We start from the raw sequence: 22,093 nt of genomic DNA on the forward strand, positions 1-22,093 counted from the left end.
AAAACAGTACTAAAACATTGTTACAAACATTGATCATTAGAAATATTTACTATAAACATTTTTCATTTTCCAGAATTTTGTTTAAGAAAAGGAAATCGACTGAGATGAAGGTACATGGATTAAAAGGCCTGCTGCGACCTGATGTGAATCATAATTTTGCCATTTTATTTTAGACTGTTTTATTTATACAAACGTGTGTTTAGACAGCACTTGGCATTTGAGAATCTGGCTTCTCTGGGATTTTGTAAGAAAAACATCCAACCCTAACCCTGCTGTTTTCGTCATTTGTTGCTGAAACTCACCACCATCACCACCACTATTTGTGTCAAAATCTTCACCATGTGTAATTCAGGTTACTCAGTTATCTTGTGTCATTGTGTTATTTGCTGATGGGGCCTTTCAGGGAGAGAAAAGCAGAAAGTAAAACCTTTTCTCAGAAGCATGATTGATTTTTGTCTGTGCTGCTGCTTGTTTGTCACAATTTACCCTCCTTTTTATTTTCCATTTCACTGCCAGAGAGGTCTGCACATTTTCCCTGCAATCAGACTCAGAGCAGCTCATCTCATTAATTACCACACCTTCACCCAGGGAGGAAGAAGTCGGTCGGTGAACGGAGTGAATTAAAAACCTGCTCTCTCTCTCTCTCTCAGTGTCGTGTCTCTCTCTGTGAGGGACGAGGTGCAAAGACAAACCTTGACCTTGCAGCAGTGCCAGTAAGAGGCAAGGACTCGCCGGGCTGCATCAGGCTGGACACAACTCCGCCGAGAGGCAGGGGGGTTGGAGAGAGAGAGAGAGAGAGAGTGAAGAGGGGAGGGGCCGAGAGAGTCATGTGGAGAGTGACAGAAGGGGGGGTAGAGAGAGGCTCAAAGCACAGGAGGCAGATAGAGAGAGGGTGGAGAGGGCCCGAGCCGTCTCTCTGAGAAGCTGGAGGTGAATGTGTAAGGATGGTCCCTCCCTTTCATCCTGCCAGTGTCGACTGTGTGCCGGGCTGCTCGCTGCCTCTCTCTGCCGGTAGGGCTGCTGCTTTCACATCTCGTGTCTCTGCTGTTGTATTTGTATTTCTCTCGTGTCATCTACCCTCTGCGCTTGGTTCTGTTAGAGGCACTTCTGCCGTGTGTGTGTGTGTGTGTGTGTGTGTGTGTGTGTGTGTGTGTCCTGTGTGTGAGGTGAGGAGAGAGGAGTGCTGCGGGCTGCATGCTCTGTTTACACCCTCAGCTTAGGCAGGTGGCTGGCAGTGATGACTGCAGCAGCTGCACTGGCATGTCCCCCCCACCACCACCACCACCACCACCACCACCACCACCCTCCACCTCCCACCCCCCAGCCATTCCCTCCTCCCGTCTTCCCATAGTCTGATGTCATGGCAGCTGATGTTTGCGCTGGAGGACACCCACAGCTCGCAGCAAGCTTGGGCTGAAGGGACGTTTCAACTTCTCAGACAGTGCCTGACTGTTGTTGTTGTCCTTTCTCTCTCTCCTCCCCCCTCCGTCCCCATGCCTTTCTCTTTCCTCTCCCTTAATGCAGAGGCTGTTGTGTCCTCCAAGCAGCTTTACAGACTAGGTGGGGAGGGTTGATTGTTGGTTTTTTTTTTTGTCTCTTTTTTTTCCTGCATCCTGGTTCCTTGTGCTCTTTTGCAGAGCACAGGGCGGGCGTGTGATGAATCCCTATTGATCCTTTAAGCAGGCCCAGGAATAGTTCATTACATCAGGCTGCTCTCTGCTGACCTCGACAACATTTCAACTTTCAAAGCGAATGGGCTCCTGTGCCATTCTCGCCATTACTGCAAATTAGATGGAGTGTCAGTCTCATGCAGTCACTTCTCAGTTTTACAACATTTCTCCTCATCGTGCATATCTTAATACAGTTTAATAGGTTTTAGCAAAGCACACATTAATTCATCAATAATGAGTTTGGGGTTCTGGCCCAGGGCACAGGATTACGTGTGACTTGTGTGATCTTGCTGGATATAATTCCATCTCTGAGGCCAGATCTGTTTTTTCGGTCCTTGGTTTATATCCTCTGGGGCAGGATTTTCAGGTTGGGTAGATTATGCAGCATTAAGCTGCTTGGTATCAGATAATTCTACAATGATGAAATCCTCTGTGGTTATGAATTAAAATGGGCTGAGCTGTGCTGTTGTTGTTTTATGCTCCCGAAAATCGATGTGTAGTATAGTGAATTTATGTTTTTGATGATTTTAGATTCAGTATATCTCAAGGAATTTGCTTTCTTCTCCAACATTTACTAAAACATTTCCTGCTTTCTTTGAATCTGCAACCCAGGCCGTCCGCGGCAAAACAAAACTGATGATGCAAAAAGTGTTGAGAGAGGATAATGCATCCAAATCTGGGCTGGAGGAGCTTTTTCCACCAGTGAAGTGCACTGAAGCATTTAGGCTGTTTTAATGCAAAATACATCAGCATGTGTTAAATAAATCATGGGCCCATCATAGGAGTTTTCAGGAGTATTCGGAGCAGACGAGAGGGAGCCAGGAAGCTATGACAAGCGTCTGATGAGTCATCTCGCGTTGCGTTTCAAAGGCATTAGGAAGGGCTGGCCTGTCATTCATTATCACAACAAGGAAACTCCTCTCCAGCCTCATGGTTCTGACTGGAGTTTGCTCAGGTTCAACAGAATTTAAGTCTTTGGCACTGAGTCGTTAAAAACTGCAGGACGTATCTCCGTATCTTCAAATTTGAGTCGATGTGGCTCATTTGACGCAGAGAATAAGCAATTAGGCTGTGAGAGTGATATCTTATTTAACATGTGCTCAGCCAAGGTGGATTTGATACCAGATCTGTTTGAAGAACTCAGTGAATGGGGTCGGTTTCCTCATGCTAAACTTTGTAAGCATGAGGAACGGCGGTCACCATTTTATCATGTCTAGTTTTACTCTTGGCAAAAATGGCATTGCTTATCATTGGAGAGAGTGGGGGGGTTTATACAATACAATCGGCTGGTGCGACACAGCTGACACAGGAACCTCCATACTTGGAGTACCAATCAAAATGTGTCTGTATTGTCAAGTGCTGAACGTTGGCAGTGAATGTCTGGTGTGACTGGTAATCTTGCTCACTAAATCCTGCTCCTTTGAATAAAAGATTTGCCAATTTTAGACTGTTACACAATGTCTACACAGGCTGCGTCGTAAAAGCAGCGGCAGCTTCAGTCCATCATTGTCTACACAGGATGCATTATAGTAATACTTTTAGGATAAAAGTAGTCATGATTTGAACCAGAAATTAACAGTACCCATGTCAAAGTCCTGTGTTTGACCTCCTCCTAACATGGACTGAGTTGTCTTTGTAGAACATCACCTGACTTTGTCCTTTGATTTCGTCATAATTAATAGATGCCAGAGGTTGTCGTTGTCTAAGATGTTTCTAGGGGTCATGATAAATAAGCTGAAGGCACAGATGATCTATACGATGTGTCCCAATTCAGAGGCCTCATCCATCAGAGGACGTGGTCTCCGAAGGTGTGGTCCATCGTAGCCGTTGTAGACCGCGAAGGCCGAACTGAAATGAGACGGTCTGGCCTACAGAGGTTTTTCACTTAGCGTCACAAGCTGTTCCCGCCCTTACCGTTTTGTCGCAAAGCACAACCGTAGCGCCCAGCAACCTTGACAACACGTAACTTTGTTTTTTACAAAAAACTTGAGGTTTTAAGGTCCTTGATTTAAACAGTTGACCCGTTAGCTGTTGAACTGAGCTGAAATCCAATACTTGCTTATAGAAGTACAATCCTCGGGCTCTCTGTCAGTGTTGCGTGCTTTCATTACCGGCACACAATGAATCTTGGGATAGGGTGAGCCGTGAAGAATCCACATGTTGGATCCTTCGTTGCCCAAGAAAAGGAGGGCGGATTTCTTGGTCGCATTTGAAGGAGCCTTTGAAATGGGACAGTCTAGTCTGTGATACAATCGGTCTTGAAATGCAGCCTCTGAAGGATGCCGCCCCTGAACTGGGACACAGTACACACAGTTAGTGCTGATCAACACAGTCTTCTGAAATGATTTGAATCGTTTTTAATTATACTTTAAGTAGATTTACCATGTATAAAAACAACCATTTTTTGCATCTGACCAAATAAAGTGGACAAAACCATAAAATCCTCCTGAGTTTGAATTGTATTCTCCGAGCATGTTAGATGTGAACGTGATTATTTAGCCAAAATAGGCCAGTTGCCCTCTGCACACACGCAGCTGTCTGCCTTTCACATGCCTAGTGATAAGATGCGTGGTTCAGCCAGTGTGCAATGCGGATTACAGGCTGTTTATGCATGCCCAGCATTGGCCCACTGGCTCTCTGGGATTGGTGTCAACAGGTTGCTATAAGGCACAGTAACATGTGGCAGGGAAAAGCTGCAGGGGATTATTCTGCTGGTGCTCGCTCTGTCTCTTCCAGTTATTACCACAATTACTGTCAGTAGACATAGTGTTCTGGATATGATGTACATTGTGAACGATGGTGTGTCACAGTGTTTTAGTTTCACTATTACAACAAGGCGGCAGTTAGTCATGAGATGTAGCTGCTGCAAGTCAAAGCAAAGTCACGGCACAAGGGAATATTTTACATGTTTTTACAGGCTCTGGCTGAAGATGAGGTTGGAATGAAATCAGGCTAACACTGTAATTGTGGGGCAAGTTAACAGCGAAATAAGGTGAAATCACCAACTCCATGTGAAATGTGGGTTTGTAGAGAGTGTGTGCTGCATCTCTTTATGAAGAAGAGTGTTTTAAAGACACCCTCATGAAAATCAAGTTTTTAACCTTGTTAACGATGTCCATATGTTTTTTTTATATATAATACAAGACGTATCATGAGAAAAACAATCAGTCAACGCCATGGCAGCGCATTTACCACCTTGAACTGCAGTGAACCAATGACAGTCTCATAAACACGGTTTCAGACAGCCAGGGTTTCATACGTCACAAACCTAAGGAACCAATCCTGTCAACTTGAACCTGAAACCTTGTCAGCCAGAGCCACTTACAAGCTAACAAACAACACAACCAGTTAACTGACTAGTCGCCGATTTCACTCCTCAGAAACTCCTGAGTCTGGGTCTGCCTGAGGCTCAAACATGTGGCTGAGTATCTCTGATGTTTGCTTGATACTCTCTGCTCTTTCACCTGTCCACCTGGAGCAGGCAGGTGGTGGGCGGGGCACAAGGCCTGATCCAGAATTTCTCAATGAGGACGTAAGACGAGATGAGCTTCAGACTCAGTTTTACATATTTATCGCTTTTTATGTGTGAAAATTATGTGAAGCAAAATTTTAATCACAGCAGAGGATTTTTGGAGAGTTTAAAGCATGTCTGGAGAGGATCCTTAACCTCAGAGTAAGACATCCTGCAGGCTTGTGGCTTCTGCTCTTAGCTAGCTTAGCAGCTCTCACTGAAGTGTTGGCACTTCAGGCAAATGTGTGCTACTGCTGAGAGGAATGAGAGGGCTTTAATAGAAAAAAAGCATTACACATGTAGATGTGTTTCATATGTTCGTGTTTATCAAAATATGAAAACGTATATAAACACCAAAACATACACGATTGCTTCTGTGAGTGTGTTTGGCGTCTTCAGATGGGATGCTTTTGTGTTTTCCTGCTCATAACCTGAATGGAGCTTTTTTAGTGGGTGTACTTTTCCTTTAGTCTTGCCAAGGAAAATGGAGACTCGAGTTTGTGCTTTGGAAAAGTTCACTCACATGAAGCGTGGTGCGGTGCATAAACTGTTCTGTGTCTCTGATTCAAGATTGAACCTTGCGGGTTCGTTTGTGCTTATGAATTACAGGGGCAAGTGCTGAAAGCCAACCTTTCAATAAACTGGTGCTGGACATGCATTAAGGTGCTGACCCTAAATTGCAACATCCCTGGCTTGAGTTTGGCATGAGTAATAAAGACATAAAGTGGTAGAAGCCTGTTCCTTCAACATGAGTCGGGTTATACAGTATTTTCTCATTGTCGGACAGTGATATATCACCTGTGCTTCCAAGTGTTTTTTCAGGTGTCTCCCACAATGTAGCCAAAAGTAACCTATCGGAGGTGTACAGCACATGGTATTCAAATCAAGTTGTTTGTTTTTCCTCTTGTAGCACAGCGCTGTGTTTGTAGCCAAATGGCCCGTGGTGATTGTGGTTTTGCCGCTGGCCTTTCTCTATGCTCTCACCGAAGGAAAACACTTCCAGAGGCAGAGATGCTCAGCTTCACTTCCACTGGAATGTGAAGAGAGGCACCTCTGGATTCCAGAGAGGCCTATTGGAGTTGTTTCTGTTTCATGATGAGCAAAGAGCTGCTCATTTATAGACTCATTCTTGCCATTTCACAATAAGATGAGAATCTGATTTAGTTCCTACACTGACTGGGGTTAGAGTGTTTTATACTGTGCACTCCAGATGGGTCGGTTTAATACCCTGGGCCCAGTCCAGCTTGCAACTGCAGATAAGACTAAATGAGCTTGAATATAGAAGTTGCATCAATCCCCATCCAACTGGCACATCAGCAACTTAAACAACAATGAAAGATATTTACAAGCTCTATTCGCGCCAAGACTATGTTGTATTTGTTCCCCCAGAGGTGAATATCTTGCTTGGAGATGAAAAATCAGGTCTTCATTGTTTAAACAGGTAATGGCCCAAAATTCCTACAAGAGTATTTTTCTAAATATTGAATTGCAGTAAATGGATTTCCTTTTGAAGATGATGTAGTCAAGAGACAATTCAAATCTTTCAAACACAGTTCTTTCCAAGAAAACTTCAGGCCTCATTGTAGATATCCGAGAGTGATTTATGTGTGAATGAGTGATGCCAGTGGACCAGAGAAATGCAAAGTGTAGCATAGACCAGAGCCGGGGGTGCTGTGTGTACATGCTGGTGTTCTAATAGAGGTCCTTGTACCTTTATCAACAGGCTAAATACAATAACCAAACCTTCAGAGCCTAACTGCTGCATTTTGTGCCAAAACTCACGCTCTGTCTTGGAGTCATAACTCAGATTACTTCCACACTGACATGTCCAGAGTTTTTCAGCCGCTGAAACAGAGACTTTCAGAAACGCTGCTGGCCTCGTTTTAGCTTGAACCCTCCGGGGTTGCATTGTAGTCTGGACGTGCAGAAACTGAGACTGAGGAAACGATGACATAGACACCCACGTTTACCACCTGATTGGGTCTTATCAGTAATGACTACCAGTGGTGAAAGCAACATGGAAAAGGAATTACAAGTGTTCCTGACCTTATTGTCTTTGCTAGCAGCTGTTGTTGAGTCTGCATTTTAACGCTACAACTGCCGTTGCTTTCCTCATTTGTAGCATTTTTTGTAACTAACCACCTGCAGAGTAGACAATCTGCTTCCTGTTTACACCAGCATGAGCATGCCCAGTGTACATTAATGTGATGCTATGTGATATTTGTTTTCAGGCGTGTTAGAATGGACAGAGATCATTTCAAAACCTCAGTGTCAGGCTTGCAAGTCCAAAGCTTGTCACGTTCAAGAACTCCTCCATGAGGACCACGGACATTTAATTCCACTCCCAATCTAACTTCATATCTATGCTATAATTGTTTTCAAGTTCAGCATGTGCATGACAAATTTCAGTGGCTTCAGTTCAGTCTTATTCCAGCCTGGTCATAATCTCTTTCCATGCAAAGGAGGCCGTCACAGTGAACCTCAGGGAAGGGAAGGGAGACACAGTAGGGAGGAGTGCTCATACCTGGCAATTACTTTAACACTGGCAGGCCCTGTCAGGCCATTCAGCTGGCGAATAGTCAGACACCACATTCATCGCCTCGGGAGACAGGAACTCCTGCAGTTCTCCTGTAGAAAAACATTATTGTCTTGGGAGAATTTTCGCCTTTGGAGTCTGACTGAGACACCAACTGGCATCTTCAAAAAACAGCCAGGGGTGCAGTAGTTGTCAGTGCTTCTCAAGTCTTGCTTTCCCTCACTCTACCTACCGCTGTCAAACTATGTCCCACCGAGTCCCACATGCGGGACTCACCGCAATAAAACGCTGTTGACAAATGGTTGAAGTGGAGGCTCTCAACAGTAGTTTCTGGGAAATGATGACTGGGACGGAGTAACAAAATGTTCCTTCCTGTTCTTTTTGATATATTGTACTGTTCACCTTCTCATCCTTAAAAAACAATTACCAATCCTTTCTCCTCATGACATCCATGTGTTTTTTATCTTAGGGAAATAACTTCTGCTGACTGTCCGCATCATATTTCACTGGATTTGAAAGTTGTTTGAAATTTTAGTGTTCTTCCTCCACATAAGTGAAACTGACCCTGTCAGTGTGCTGAGGATCTGTGTTAAATCAAGCATAATCATATATCTTCCTTTTCTTGGATAAGACAACACACCTCACATCCTGTAATGTTTTTTTTTTGTATTGTACTTCACCACCATGACTTGCATGTTTGAACAACACCCTCCTTGTCTGCCCAGATTTGTCATGATTTGGAGCTTTAATAGAGGCATCTCTTTTGACGGCACAAACACTCGACACACTTGACATGAGTGCAACAAGCTGACGCATGTTGTCCATACAGAGGATTGTGGAGCAAGAGGGCTCCTCTGTCTGGAGGCATGGACAGGAAGTGTGGGTTCAGAAGGTTAGCAGAGGTCACATCTGAAGAGGAAGTGTTCAAGAGGAAGAAAACGGATATGTAGGAGAAAAGTCAACCGAAGGTCTCTTCACCACAAAGTCCATGTGCTAAGGATATACTAACATACACAGTAAGCATTTTGGTGGCCCCTGCTTGGCCCCTGCTATGCCTAGATAAATAATAGAAAATAGATATGTCTTAATTGTAGGAGAACTAATCATCAGAACATGGTGAACAGCATACTGTTAGCAAACTAATAGCAGGTTAAAAGATCTCATGTTTCGGTCTCAGTTACTCTGACTGCCAGTGTATATGTTGGTATGCATGAATCGCACTAGGGACCTGTTTGTGTGGCTAATAAAGACTAATATTGACAGTTTTGCCAGATGGGACTCACAATTAGTCTAATTACAAATACTGCACAGACCTACAGGACAGCATACGCTTAGATCGGAAATGCAGATGTGGTGTTTACTGGCTTATCAACAATTTGATGACGCAGAACGCGATTTAAGGCGGCCATTTGTAAGCCTTTATGTGAGGTAAATTATTGAGATTGACTTTTAACATATGGTAGAGAACCCTCTTTGAAATATAAGCAAATACACTCAATGGGAGTGAAGTGATCAGGCTACAGCATTAGTTTTATGAGTCTGTAGATTGTGTCTTGTAAGCTCTTTACTGATAATGCATCAGGGCAGTCTTAGAGTGCATCAGCAGTGAGAATGAGAATTTCCTATTCCAACATTTCTATGGCTAACACGCTAGCAAATAATTGCTTATTTACTCATCCAGAAGACATGAAGCGGCCTTTGTATTTATTTGAAGTCTGTGCAAATATTACGTTTTTTTTTTTTTTTTTTACTCCTGAGACAAATATCTGGCTCTTTATTCGCTATACATGCGACTTTCTTTGCTAGCTCGTCACTAACTTTGTCCGTCAAACATTTTTGTTCCGGGCCTGAGCTTTTTTCACTGAACATCGCTGCCTGCTGTTGCTGGTTGGAGAAAGTGGTGTAAATAAGCTGTCCTGTAAATATGCTGTAAAGCTAACCAAAAGGATTAGCTAAAAGCTCCCTCTAGATAAAGGGGGGCTGCAGTCTGTTGGTTTGTCGCTACAAGCAACACTCTCTACATTACACACACTGTAGTCCTTTAATTGATTAATAGAAAAAAATAGGAATAATATTTTTAAAAACTGATTAGTGGAGCTTTAAGTAATACACTTTGTTGTAACATAGCGCATGCTGTAACCTCAGAGTCCCATACTGTACTACATCCCTTTTTAAAGTTCGCCCAGCGTGTCTATTTACAGGAAGATAGGGGCGCTCCGGGTGTCATGTGCTGGTTATGTGATAGCATGTTTTCCAGTAAATAAAAAAAAAGAGAACAATTCGGTGTCAGATGAGTGACAGTCAAACTGATGTGACAACTGGATGAGATAATTATAGAAGAAAACACAGCGTAGAGTTTCAGGTTGAGGAGGGTGCCATTGGAAAGCCAAAAATAATCCCCAATCAGCCAGGGTAATCAAGTGTGTCACACCAGGCTGCCACTCCCTTCCCATGACAGGCAGGCACACACAGCCAGCACAACGCCATCCACACAACCTTTCTTCCATTTCAGCCTCACAGCTCTCCTTGGCAGAGGTGAAAACTCCAGCAGGAGGGCAGGGGGGGACATGCAGGAAAGAGAAAGGCAGCCTTTATTGCAGATGCCAACATCAACAGCGCCCAGAGCCGGCGTGTAGACAGAGGTGCTGCCTGTCCTTCAATAGCCTCAGTGTGTGTAATAACACCACAGAAAGAGGGACGGGACAGGAGCTGGCGGGGGGAGAGCCAGGCTGGGTGGTGCCTACTAGCCACAATAACCAGAACCAGATCCACGTTCCACTGGAAACCCATCAGTGTGAAGGAGAGGAGTCCCGCTGTTGTTACCTGCACATCTTTGTGGAGATTTAACTTCCCCGCTCCAGTCAGGTTACACTAAGTCAAGCTAGCTGACAGGCCTGGAGTCAGCTCTACTTTATCTGTTCTATAAAGGTAGGTTTATGTCTGTCATCCTCGCTGCGATCTCTCTGTGGCTTGATTTGTTTGTAACTCTGAGAATCCTTCACTTCATCAGTTTCCCGCTGGTGTTGGCTCCGAAGAGAAACTATTGTCCTTATGTTGTAATACAGGATGACATTTCATTTTCTGTGTTAGTCTAACACCTTGCTTTTTGCCATTTCTTTTCCTGTCCTGTCTGTGACATTTTGGGGACTATCCTTTTAGGCCTGAGCCAGATGGATTTGGCTCTTCCCTGGTGGTAGATAATAGATGGTCGCCCCCCCCTTCAGTTTTCAGTCCTGTGCCTCGCAGCAGATGATGTACAGCTGCTCCTCCTGAGCTCCCAATTCCTTTCCCTTGTCTGGATAAAACGTCCTTGAAAGCAGCAGGGGCAGCAGGCGGATCTATAGTCTGTCAAGGCCACTCAGCTAGGGTCTCAGACTGCACAATTTTGCCCTGATGGTCCAGCTCTGAGTGGACAGCGGAGGGTACTGTCCATCAGTCACTTTGGCAGCAGCACTGCCCACTCTGTGCCAGGGATGAGCAACGGAGGGCAGGGAAGGGAGGTAAAGAGGAGAGAGAGGGAGAAAGAGGAGGTTGGGAGGAACTCTGAGGGTTATGCAGATAATTCATCCCTCGTCTGTTTCTCCCTTTTTCCCTGTAGAACACTGGCCTGGTTAGTCTATCGTACAGTTGGTGGGCTGTTGGTGATTGTTGGACCCTTCTTGTAGTGTCGTCATAATAAATGGCATCAATGCCTCAGTGTAACGTTGAATTAAGTACCGAGTTGTGTGATTTTTTTCCTCATGACTTTTGCAATCTGAAATTTAACTTCATCTCTAGAGGGTGTGAATGTGCAGGCTGTAACAGCTACCAGAAGAAGAAAAAAGTGGGAACAGAGAGACACAGTTTCTGCAGAAGTGTGTGGAACATTTAGGGGAGTGAAAACTTGGCGTCAAACTTCTCCACACCACCTGGAGTTAAATCGCTTTTTACGCAACCAGTTTGATCCACTTGGTGCCAAGAAAAAACAACTTAATATACAGAGCTGACGACAGACCAAACACAGACACAAACAACCTATCGAGTCAGATCCAAGGTATTTGTGTAGCTGCTAATTGCAGCTCCACAACCTTGGAGCCTCAATAAAAGAAATATAAAAAAATCCCATTAAAACCTCAAACCACTTTTATGAACTCCTGCAAATGTGCAAAAGATGCACATTTTCTGCCCAACAAACTTCACTAATGCAAATAACCATTAAAGTCAGCAGCTCAGAGACCGTGCCTGGGTGTCAGGCAAAAACTTGGGAGCAATTACAGCAAGACTCTTTGATCTGGATTTCAGAAACTCAGAACATTTAAATTTGAGTGTTCGCCCCATTAATGTGGGTCATATGGGCAAAACCAAGTGGCAACAAATGACCACAGTGAGCCAGCTGTGAAAATTCAACATTCCCTCTGCTTCCAAGAATACTCTGTTGTTGTTAGGATTCCAGGGTTTTATTGGTATGAAGAAGCAGATGTTGAAATTTGATTCACGGCAGCCTCTTGTGCCTGGAGAGTTCAGTGGAGTCAAAGGACAGAAAAGGACAAACAGGATGGACAAAACCTGCAAAACCTTCACCAGCGTGGTGCAGAGACCTGTCCCCTTTTGAGTTTAACTTGCCTCATCTTTTACGTCCCCCTCTAAGCTTTCATGTTTTGTCTTCTCCTCCTTCAAACATAGCAGGTGTCCAGCCATTCTCAGACACAGTCTGTGCACGCTCAGCTCGGCCGCTCTTCCCGGAATAGCAAAGTGTTTATGAATACTGATGAAGCAGCTCGTCCGGACGCACCTCAGGTCTACGTCACTGCAAGGCTCTCATGTGTTTTCAGTGCAAACTAAACATGTCAGGATCTGTTGCGTCTCCTGTGTGAGGGAAAGGCATGTTGCGTGTGTACATGACAGGTGATGAGTTGTCTGCTTCGCTGCATGTTATCTAGTATCACTTGGCATGCTGAAATCTGATTGCTAGTGAGGTTTCTATGGACAGAATCTCAGTTAGCTGAACTTCCTGTGCCAGCTGATGATGCAGTGTCACACTTCCTGTCTGGAATCACCAGATAGCATCAGGGTTCACTGGGACTGTCTGTACAGCGTTCAGACCCGACAATAACAAACACTGAAGATGGGAGTTGACGATAGCAACTTAACCCTGCTGTGGAACACTACGAGACAAGGATTTACTGTATGCCAGGGAATTGAGTCAGAGGTGGAGGTGTATCTTATTTTGTCTAGCTGAGATTAAATCTGATGGATTACTTCAAGGATAAATCTAGTTTCTTATTTTAGTCGTTTTTGCCACCATTCCCATGAGTAGTAATAACACTGGACTCAACAGGTTAATTGCTGAGATCTGGGACTGTAGCGACATTGCTGAGTCAGACATGGGTCAAAGAAATATGACAATGAGATGATTAGACAAGTTTGAAACTAACCCATGGGTTAGCAAAACTTACTTTGAACCAATACGTAAAAAGAAAATCATTGAAGGCGTTATTGAAATCTTGAATTTCCTTTACAAAGGTACCGCAGTAACATGCTGACTTGTTTGTTTAATCTGTACAAAAGCAAAAGTTTACAAAGGTTAAAGGCCAAAGTTGTGGTTTTACAGGGGGTTATGTGCTGTACTATTTCTTGGCTGGGTGCAGTAATTTACTGTAGTCTCTGCTGGTTGCCTGGCAACCCCATAGTGATGGCAAGACACTAAGAAGTCACTCAGCTCGGTCAAGAAATGTCACCTTTGGAGGCGCTGGTTTATTTGGACAGAGCCAGGCTAGCTCTTGCCTTTTGTTTGATGTCATGTTGCTAAGCTAAACTAACTATCACCTGGCTCTGACCACATATTTAACACACAGAGATTTTCATCTAACTCTTCATACACCAAATCAAATAGGTGTATTTCTCAAAATGTCAAAGTACTCTATTAAAGATGATGAGGTCAAAATGTCTAACCAGGGTTGCAGGCAGGATTGTAAATCAGCAAATTCCACTCAGGAGAGACAATAAGAATAAATTTGCTGATCTGAGTTTACTATACATTTTTGTAACATTATATATAACTTGCCTCTTAAAGTACTTTAATCTCAAATTCACATCTGGCATTTAAGTTGATTATTGTTTGTTGGTTAAATTAATTATATTATTAGGAATTATTGTTATAAACTTTTGGGAAGTATTGACAAAACTTAAAGAGAGAAGTAGTAAATAATTCTAGGTCATTTCTACTGGTTTACCTTATGTACTTAGGCTTACATATACTTATGAAATGGGTCTAAAATTAGCGTTCTTTGTGGTATAAGCAGGTGTCGGTGAACCCTGTGGACACCCTGTACTCAGACGGGTTGAACTTTGACCAACGTACTTTCCCTCGTATCGTTTTCCTGTGTAAGTAGGGATTATTACCGACTAACTTCTTACCCTCTGACGGCTCGTGTTTCCTATCCTGTCAGACTTTGTTTTCGTGATCTCACCAAGTTCCCAGATTTACTTTACCCACTTTAGCGAGTGTCATTATACCCGATAGAAATGATGGCCAACACTACAGAAATAAGACCCAGGTTGTTATAAACTGGAAGTATCCTTTAAACCCACCTCAGCCTCTGCCTGAGACAGCTCGGTATCCGCTGCTCACAACAATGCTGCGGGTTAATGGTGTCGGTTCGGCACTACAGCTTATGGGCGGCTCAGGAACAGGGTGGAGGCAGAGTTACGGTTGGAGGATTAGCAGAGATAAGCTGAATGCTGCACCCTGGTCAGAGCGACTACCACAGCAGAGCATAAACATTAGACAGATTCAGGGCCATATGGTCATCAACAAAACATCAACTGTGTTTTCACGTGCCAGCTCCTGACTGTGCAGCTTGTTGACTTGATAAAATGCATGATGTATGATGGGTGCACAAGCCCAATGCACGCCTCTCTCCTCCGCTCTCTCAGTCTCTCTGGGTGGAGAGGCTTGAGGCTGAGACGGCAGGGACACCACCTCCCTCTGAGGGCCACATGTGGGTGGGTTCTGGGGATTACAGGGTTGAAGTGAACAGCTTTACAGTGGACAGCAGAGACACAGTCCGCCTGCTGGGCCAGGCCCGGGCCACACTCATTTGGGGTGTGGGTGAAGCAGATGGAGCCTGGCCAGAGCATGAGGGCAGTGGCTGTCTAGATCTTCATGGTAATGTCAAGATGAGTTTATTCCCCAGTGTCTGTAAACAGGATATGATGCTTACTCAGAAGATAGTTATAAATGTACTGGCATGTTGCTGGTGTGCCCCTGCACACAGTCTTCAGTCCAAGATGGTGTAGAGTAATGGAAAACAGCATTTATGACTCCGTTACTGGCTCTAAATTGTTGTTTAATTGCATGCTTGTTTGTGTAGATGTAGTTCTGGCTCTTAATTAAGGTGGAGTTGATTGTAAAAGGAATCAGGTCAAATACAATCTCGTCTTTCAAGCTACAACAAACACACTCAACCCCCGAAACATAATTGCTGTCTGGATTAGATTCACAAACAAGGTTTTGTTTTTTCAGTCCATAAAGTGTTTGCATCCTGTATCCTACTGTGTGCGGTTAGCCTTAGCTTGCTAAAAGACGTTTGTTTGCATTAGGGAATAAGGTGGGTCTTGGTTATATCAGGCAGATGTTGTAGGGAACACAAAGGAAATATGTTGTCAGAGAAAGTTTTGCAGATACATTGTAAAAATCGTAATTTAGATGGCATTATATTTCTGTCACAGCATATTTGCTGTTACAAATTCGTCTTATGTAAATGTGTTTTGTAGCAGACAAGGCTGTGATGGTAAGCCCATTCATTTTTTTTCATTTGTCGATTATCGTTTGATTTTTGGATGAATTTATTGGATTATTATCTTCATGATGTCCAACCCACTTTCAGATTTCATTTTTCACATTATGTCACTTTTACTTTCAGCTGTGAGCCAATGAATGCCTCTCTATATACTGCAGCTGTTAGCATTGTTTATGCAGGATTTAAATTTGCATGTTCATGGGACATTCACAACTTGTGGATTCTGAGAAAACGATGCATGTATTTTCTGGATGTAATGTAGAAGACCAAATGGGTCCATCCATGCATTTCACAATGTTCGATTAGAACTTCAGTATAACTGCTGTATAATAGAGGACATTGTTTAGTGTTTACTATATTAAAACAATATAATATAATTAAGGCTGCACATATTATTGAAATCGCAATATGGCCAAGTGCAATATCCATATCGCAGGAGCTACAATTTTTATTATCAAGGTAAAATGTGTCACAACATAAATGGAGCATTGTGTTGCTACAGAGACGCCCACGCCTACAAATCATCTCCTTCAGACCTAAAGGAACATGTTTGTTTGGTTCAAACCCCAACAAAAGTCCCATCATCATCGTTTTTATCACTGAAAATTAAAATTAAAATGTAAAAACAATCATTCCAACTGAAGTTGTGGAATGTCCCCATGCTTTGTTTTGGCTGCACAATATCGCAGTTGCTCTTCTTCAGGTGGATGCTGGGGTGGGGGGCGGGGCTTTTAAAATGCTATATGAATAGCATATAAATGATTTGATGCCATGTAACTGCATATATTTTTTTTTTAGAGCTCCCTGTTCCTTCTGCGTGGTGAATCTCAGCAGAGCTCCTCGTGTTTCTCATCAGCGCTGCTGCTGCTGTTTTGGGTTGCAGACCGCAGCATCTGGGGAGGTGGACGTGCAGACACATTTGTCTCCAGCCAGTGCGCTCACACAAACCGGTCAATTTACTTACCAAGCAGAGCAGAAAATGCAGTGTCTGTCACTGGCTCTATTTTCGTCCCTGCTGGATGAGAATCAGTCTCATGCAATATGTGAAATTCATCACCGCCGTGGGAGTGGCGTGTTGCAGCCTGAATGTTGAAGGAAGAGAAGCGATTTGGACATTGCAGATGGAGTAAAAGGGAGTGTGGAAGGAGATTAGGGTCTTTAATGGTACATATAGTTACAGAGCAGATCTGTGACACCTCTCGTCTGGCCTGCTGAGGAGCAGGAGCTGATGTAGAGGTTAACACTAGGACGAAGGATCCTGTTGTTTCCACTTTGGAAGTCTAGACAGAGTGTGGCAGGTGTGTCTGCAATACAAACCCTTAAAAGAGCCATCTGCTGCAAAGAAACAAACAGAGATTGTCACCACCGCCTCAACTATCTTCCCTGCATTAAGGTCATAATACTAGAATATATGACTCGAGTATATTTCAGTTATTCCTGTCATGTGCACAGTCCAGTCAGGTTTCTTCAGGTGTTGTCATTCCGCACACGCACCTCAAAGGTCACGAGGGAAACCTGATGAAAAGTGGTGTGTTTGAGAACCAGCAGCATAGTCAGCAGAGGTGGAATAGCCTCTGAATTTAAATCTATAAATCTGAAAAACCATAAACAACTTCTATAATCTACAGCGGTGATTCTCAACCGAGGGGTGCCTCTACCCAGCGGGTGCTTCTGCAGTCCATAAAAAATATATAAACCCACATGAAGTCATCTGTAACAACTTAACACCAAATCTTTAGAGTATGTGAAAACTGGAGAAATTAAAATAGTTTGCTAACAGTAATGGATGAAGTGAGTTGAAATAGTTCAGTAGTAGATTAATGGCTGACTGGCGGTGTCTGTGAAGGAGTTCTCTTATCTGACGAGGCATGGGGGTCCACGTGACAACCTCTGCTCTATACAGCAGTTTGACATTTTAGTTGTGAGTCTTGCTGTGGGCGTGTACGGTCGCCAGGGAACCAGCAGAAACACTCAACAGAAGTACGAGGCAGATGGAGAAACTGTTGTTCATCAAGAGCTAATCCTCCTAAAAACCACACATTCTTGTTTATGCTCTTTGTACAGATTAACCGAACCAGATACATCTTACTTACTAAGCTTTTGCTCACTAATGATCGCTATTGGTGTATTTTTGAACTTTGAACAGAGCAGCTTCCCCCGGCTCCAGCTCCATGCTGAACACACACACACACGAGAGTGGAGTCAGTCTGATACAAAAAAGTGAATTATCATTATAATTCTTTAAATGTAAACCACTGTGTACTGGTACACTTCTGGAAACGTTACTACAACTTACAATCGGCTCATTCTGTCTGTATAAACATACCATGTTCTTAACACTGATATTAATGAGGTAACAGTAACGATACAATGACTATTTACTACTACTACTCTTATTACAGCTCGGTTTTCCATTGGCTGCCTTTCTTTGCCATTTTGGTGGCACCAATATATCACAACGTGAAGTTTATCAGCCTAACAGTTCAGTCCGTAAAACTTTGAGTTTGTCACAAAGCCGTGGCTTGTTGACGAGAGTCCCACCTCCGTTGGGCATTTGGCACAGATTCAGTCTCATCCGTGAGGTAAAAATACCTCACATCTCTCCCAACTACTGTCTGTACAGTCTGGCTATTCACTGTCAAGATAAAGATGAGGAGGACAAAAATAACCCAAGGTCTGATCAAAGGCAGCTGCCTCAAACTGTCCCTCTCCGCACTCAAACACATGTAAGTGGGTGTTAACTGCTGCAGCTTTACGTTGAGCTTCACGGCCGTGGTTAATGCTAAAGGAGACAACTGGCTTAGATAGTGTTGGTCTAGGTGTTTAAATTAGGGTCTACTTTAATATAAACTCAGATTTGATCTAAGACTTATAACCATGCAGGATCACATTTTCTGGGACTACAGAGCTGCACCTCAAAAGCTGAGGCTCACTGAATTTTTATCCACATTTTATAGTTTGTTTTTAAAAATGTTTTTTACTTCATGCACTTTACATGAACCTTCACCATATGGGAGACATTTTATTCCTGTTTATTAAGATCTGTAACGGCCCATTAGAGAGGCATTCTGCACCAACTCCCTGTCCCTTCTTTCTTATTGTGTACTGTAATTAGGATTATTTTTCCACATTATATAGGGTCATTAAGAATTTTGTTTTCTCGAGGCTCGTATGTTCTGTAAATGTCTGAGCTTCACTGAAGGCTACAGTGCAGAATCCGACATCTTGATGGCCTTACAGTCGCGGCGTATCTCTGCCCAAACTAAACCTATTAGCTCTGTTATCATACTGCTTCACACTGCATGGTTGCCTTGGCCGATAACATCTTCGGTCCACTTGATACACGCCCGTTGTTTGGATAATGATGTCATTAAGCGGGAATGGATAGGCCTCCTCATCACTTCACATTGTGGGCTGTAGCAGGGGAATAGGAGTGTGTGTGTGTGTGTGTGTGTGTGTGTGTGTGTGTGTGGGTTGTTGGGGTTATGGAATCACCCAAAACATCATCATAGAGATGGGAGGAGATGTGAGTCAAACATTCCCTATTAACTTGCATGTTTGTTTAAAGGATAGCTTAGCGTGGGTCAACTGGCCACACAGCTGTTGCTTGTTCTGCGTCGTCTGTGACAGGACCGTGGTCGTGATGGCATCGCTTTAATCAATGGCTTTAAGACTTTGATCAGCAGTTGTAAAGTGGAGACTGTGTATGTCTTCCATATGAAGCGGAGGCTTGACATCTGAAGACAGTTGTACGGATGTAAAGCTCACATTACTGCCGCCACACCTCCTCAGTCACCACAGCTAAAATGGTATATCCAGGGGTTTCCCCTGGCCTCATCCTTGCCTCTTACTATTAATAAAGCCACCAGAGCTCTCTCTCTCCCTCTCTCTCTCCCATTTTTACTTCTTACTTGTTGCCCCTTCCTGTTTAAGACCCTCTTGATCTGTGGGACACCAGTACTCCTGCTGCTATACGACCCAGTTTCCTATGCAGGAATTCCCTCCCTCTTCCTGAGAACGCCCCTCCTTGCGAGGATGAAAGACGACTAGAGTGATAGAGGTGTCCGAGCCGTGTGGTTATGAAAGCTTCATTTTAGCCCAGGGATGGAGTAACGGAGATCGGGGTGGCGATGTAGGTCTGGCGTAGGGGCTCAGAGGGCAACATGTGGTGTCTGCAGTGCGCCTCTGACAGGACTCAGTCCTTACTGGAGCTGGAATCAGACAGCTGGTAAGCTCAACTTTTGAGTGTGTGTGCGTGCTGGTGCTGTGTGCAGAAGTCGATACTTTTAATAGTTGCTTGATAAGCACTTACTTACTGATTTGGCTCCAGATTAGTCTCGTGAAGCAGATTGTACATTTCACTAATGTCCGCTCCTTTATTCAGGCTCTGCTGAGATCAATTGAGAAAGCATTTACTAATGTCCAAGAAAAACTGCTGTTTCTCCTTATTGGGTAAATTGCCTTTAATGCAGCAGATTTATTGCCAGGGTACAGAGCTGCTGATGACATTCACAAAGAGCACACTTTGTGTAAATAAAGTGCGCTTCATTAGTGATGCAGCAAAGGGTGGTGCTTCACTGATGAGCCAGTAGTTGATTTTTCCTGCTGTGTGCCAAGGAAGTGAACACAGCTGAGTTGTATTTCAGTTGTTCATCCAGTGTCTTCTAACTCGTCTTTAATCTGCTTAGGCTGATTCTAAGAGTTACTCACTTGTGAAAAAAACATGCCAAACAGTCAGTGTGAATACACAGCGCAGCGAGGACAACCAAACGAAGCAGGCTGCGTGTGCGTGCGTGAATGAGTGTGTTTGTGTGTGTGTGTGAGTGGCATGTCGGAGTAATTAATTCATCACCGCGGAGTGACACAGTGAGAAGAAGCTCCTCTTGGAGAGCCACTCAGCGGCACGAGGAGGGCATCTCCAGAGGAGGTGTTGACACCGGAGCTGTCCTCGCATCACCTGCCCCCTCCGCTGGCTCCACCACCCCCACCTTCCTCTACAAACACATCATTAAAATTCTATCAGCCAGCAATTTATGCACTGTCATGGGACACTGCGGTACTTTGTGGGTTTTTGAATTAAGTAGGTGTCTGTAATCTAACATGAGTGAAGGTGAGGTGCACGCCCTTTTACGTTGGTGTAATTGTTATAAAAACTCGCTGGTACCAGTGTTTTTTAAGTTTTTAAAACCACATTTGTTTGACGGTCGCCTGATTATAGCAGGGAGTGGTTACAATTTTAGAGGGCACTTCTCCGAATTTACAAGTCAAAGTGAATTTACTCGTCTCGCGGAGTTTATTCTTGTGAAAACAGTCGTATAATCTCTTCTGTGGCTGCGGAGGAGTCTTGTGAATCTGAGACAAGGGTTGAGGAGTTTGAAAGAAGTGGTTGTTCATCACACAGGGGGAGGGTCGAGCAGAAAACACTGTTGAGTCGAGATAGCAGAAGAGATCCACAGTTTCTGCAGCTCGATCTATAATAAAGAAATCAGGATACCTCCGTTTGTTTTTTGAATATGTCTCCAGCAGTCTGTCTCCCAGTGCTTACACACTTGCCTGGTGTAGTTAAAATCAAAAAATAACCGACCCCCGTTTATCCAATTAGCGGAAACAGTAACACTCCGTCAGGCTGAGGAGTGTGAAGACAAACTTCAGGCATTAATTGGAGACCCATCGCAGATACCTATAGTGTAGGTTTTGTTTTGTAATTTATTGTGTCATTTCACCCATCAGTGGCACCACAGCAGCGCCAAACAGATGTGTCTTACATGATCCCGTCCTGCTTTAATTATATTCCCCCGCAGTAACTGTTTCACTTCACACTGTAGTATAGAGCAACAGTGGGCTGCACGTATACTGACAGTGTGTAGCTGGCATTACTACGCACCGTGTATCACTGCAGAATAAGAGACTGCTGCATGCTGTTTCTGTGTTTGCGGTCATTCATTCAAGTGGCGATCAAAGTGGAGATGCCTTTGCTTAATGTGTGTTACTGAAAATGAGCAGACCACTGATGCTTTTATTGAGATTCCTCCATGTTGTCTTCATCATCAACTGTCTCCGCCGGCATCAGAAACAGAGGAAGCAGCCCACACTGACCAATCACAGTCCTTCCTGTCTCCACATTGTCTCTCTACAGCCCCAGCGGTGTTAGTACATGTTTTTACATGTGTGACGTGCGACTGTATATGAAACTTAAAAGCACACAAATCAGAGATGTTAAGAAAGAAAGAGAGGCAATGTGAGCAAGAATCTGTGAGTCTGAGAAAGGTTATTATTATCCACTTAATGGTTAGTAGCGAATACGCTTAATACATTTATTAAGCACAGAATAGATTATTCTTTGTGTTTTATTCTCTTCAGAAAATACCTTATGTACATGCACACACACATAGAATTTAGACATAAATATCAGTCCCTCAAATATAGATTTACATTCGTCTCTGCGGGAGGAGATAATTATCTTGCAGTGACTGTAACCACAACCAGAATGTAATTCAGACTCAATCTACAGGATCTTAATTAGCCAGGATGGGAAGTACTTCACCACTGCAGTCAATTCAGAGTCAGTTAAACTGCTGAAATGGGAGTGCTTCTA

At 43.7% G+C, this 22,093-nt stretch overlaps 1 protein-coding gene and 1 long non-coding RNA gene across 8 annotated transcripts in view; both read left to right on the forward strand.

Annotated features, from left to right (window-relative positions):
- Nucleotides 1–22,093, forward strand: part of iqsec1b (IQ motif and Sec7 domain ArfGEF 1b) — a 205,019-nt gene that overhangs the window by 155,362 nt on the left and 27,564 nt on the right. Inside the window, exon 1 of one of the 7 annotated variants that reach the window (XM_056392076.1) lies at nucleotides 861–1,011. The exons of 5 other annotated variants lie outside the window; for them this stretch is intronic. In XM_056392076.1, the coding sequence (XP_056248051.1) occupies nucleotides 935–1,011 (77 nt within the window). In that variant the 5' untranslated portion in view covers nucleotides 861–934. Of the gene's footprint in view, nucleotides 1–860; nucleotides 1,012–19,580; nucleotides 19,727–22,093 lie in introns of those variants that run through there. One more of the 7 variants, XM_056392083.1, reaches the window with a different exon arrangement.
- Nucleotides 9,972–11,430, forward strand: LOC130179256 (uncharacterized). Its single transcript, XR_008829266.1, has 2 exons — nucleotides 9,972–10,645; nucleotides 10,877–11,430. It is a non-coding gene; the product is annotated as an uncharacterized LOC130179256 (long non-coding RNA).

Source organism: Seriola aureovittata, chromosome 2 (assembly GCF_021018895.1).
Source record: "Seriola aureovittata isolate HTS-2021-v1 ecotype China chromosome 2, ASM2101889v1, whole genome shotgun sequence".
NCBI lineage: Eukaryota > Metazoa > Chordata > Actinopteri > Carangiformes > Carangidae > Seriola > Seriola aureovittata.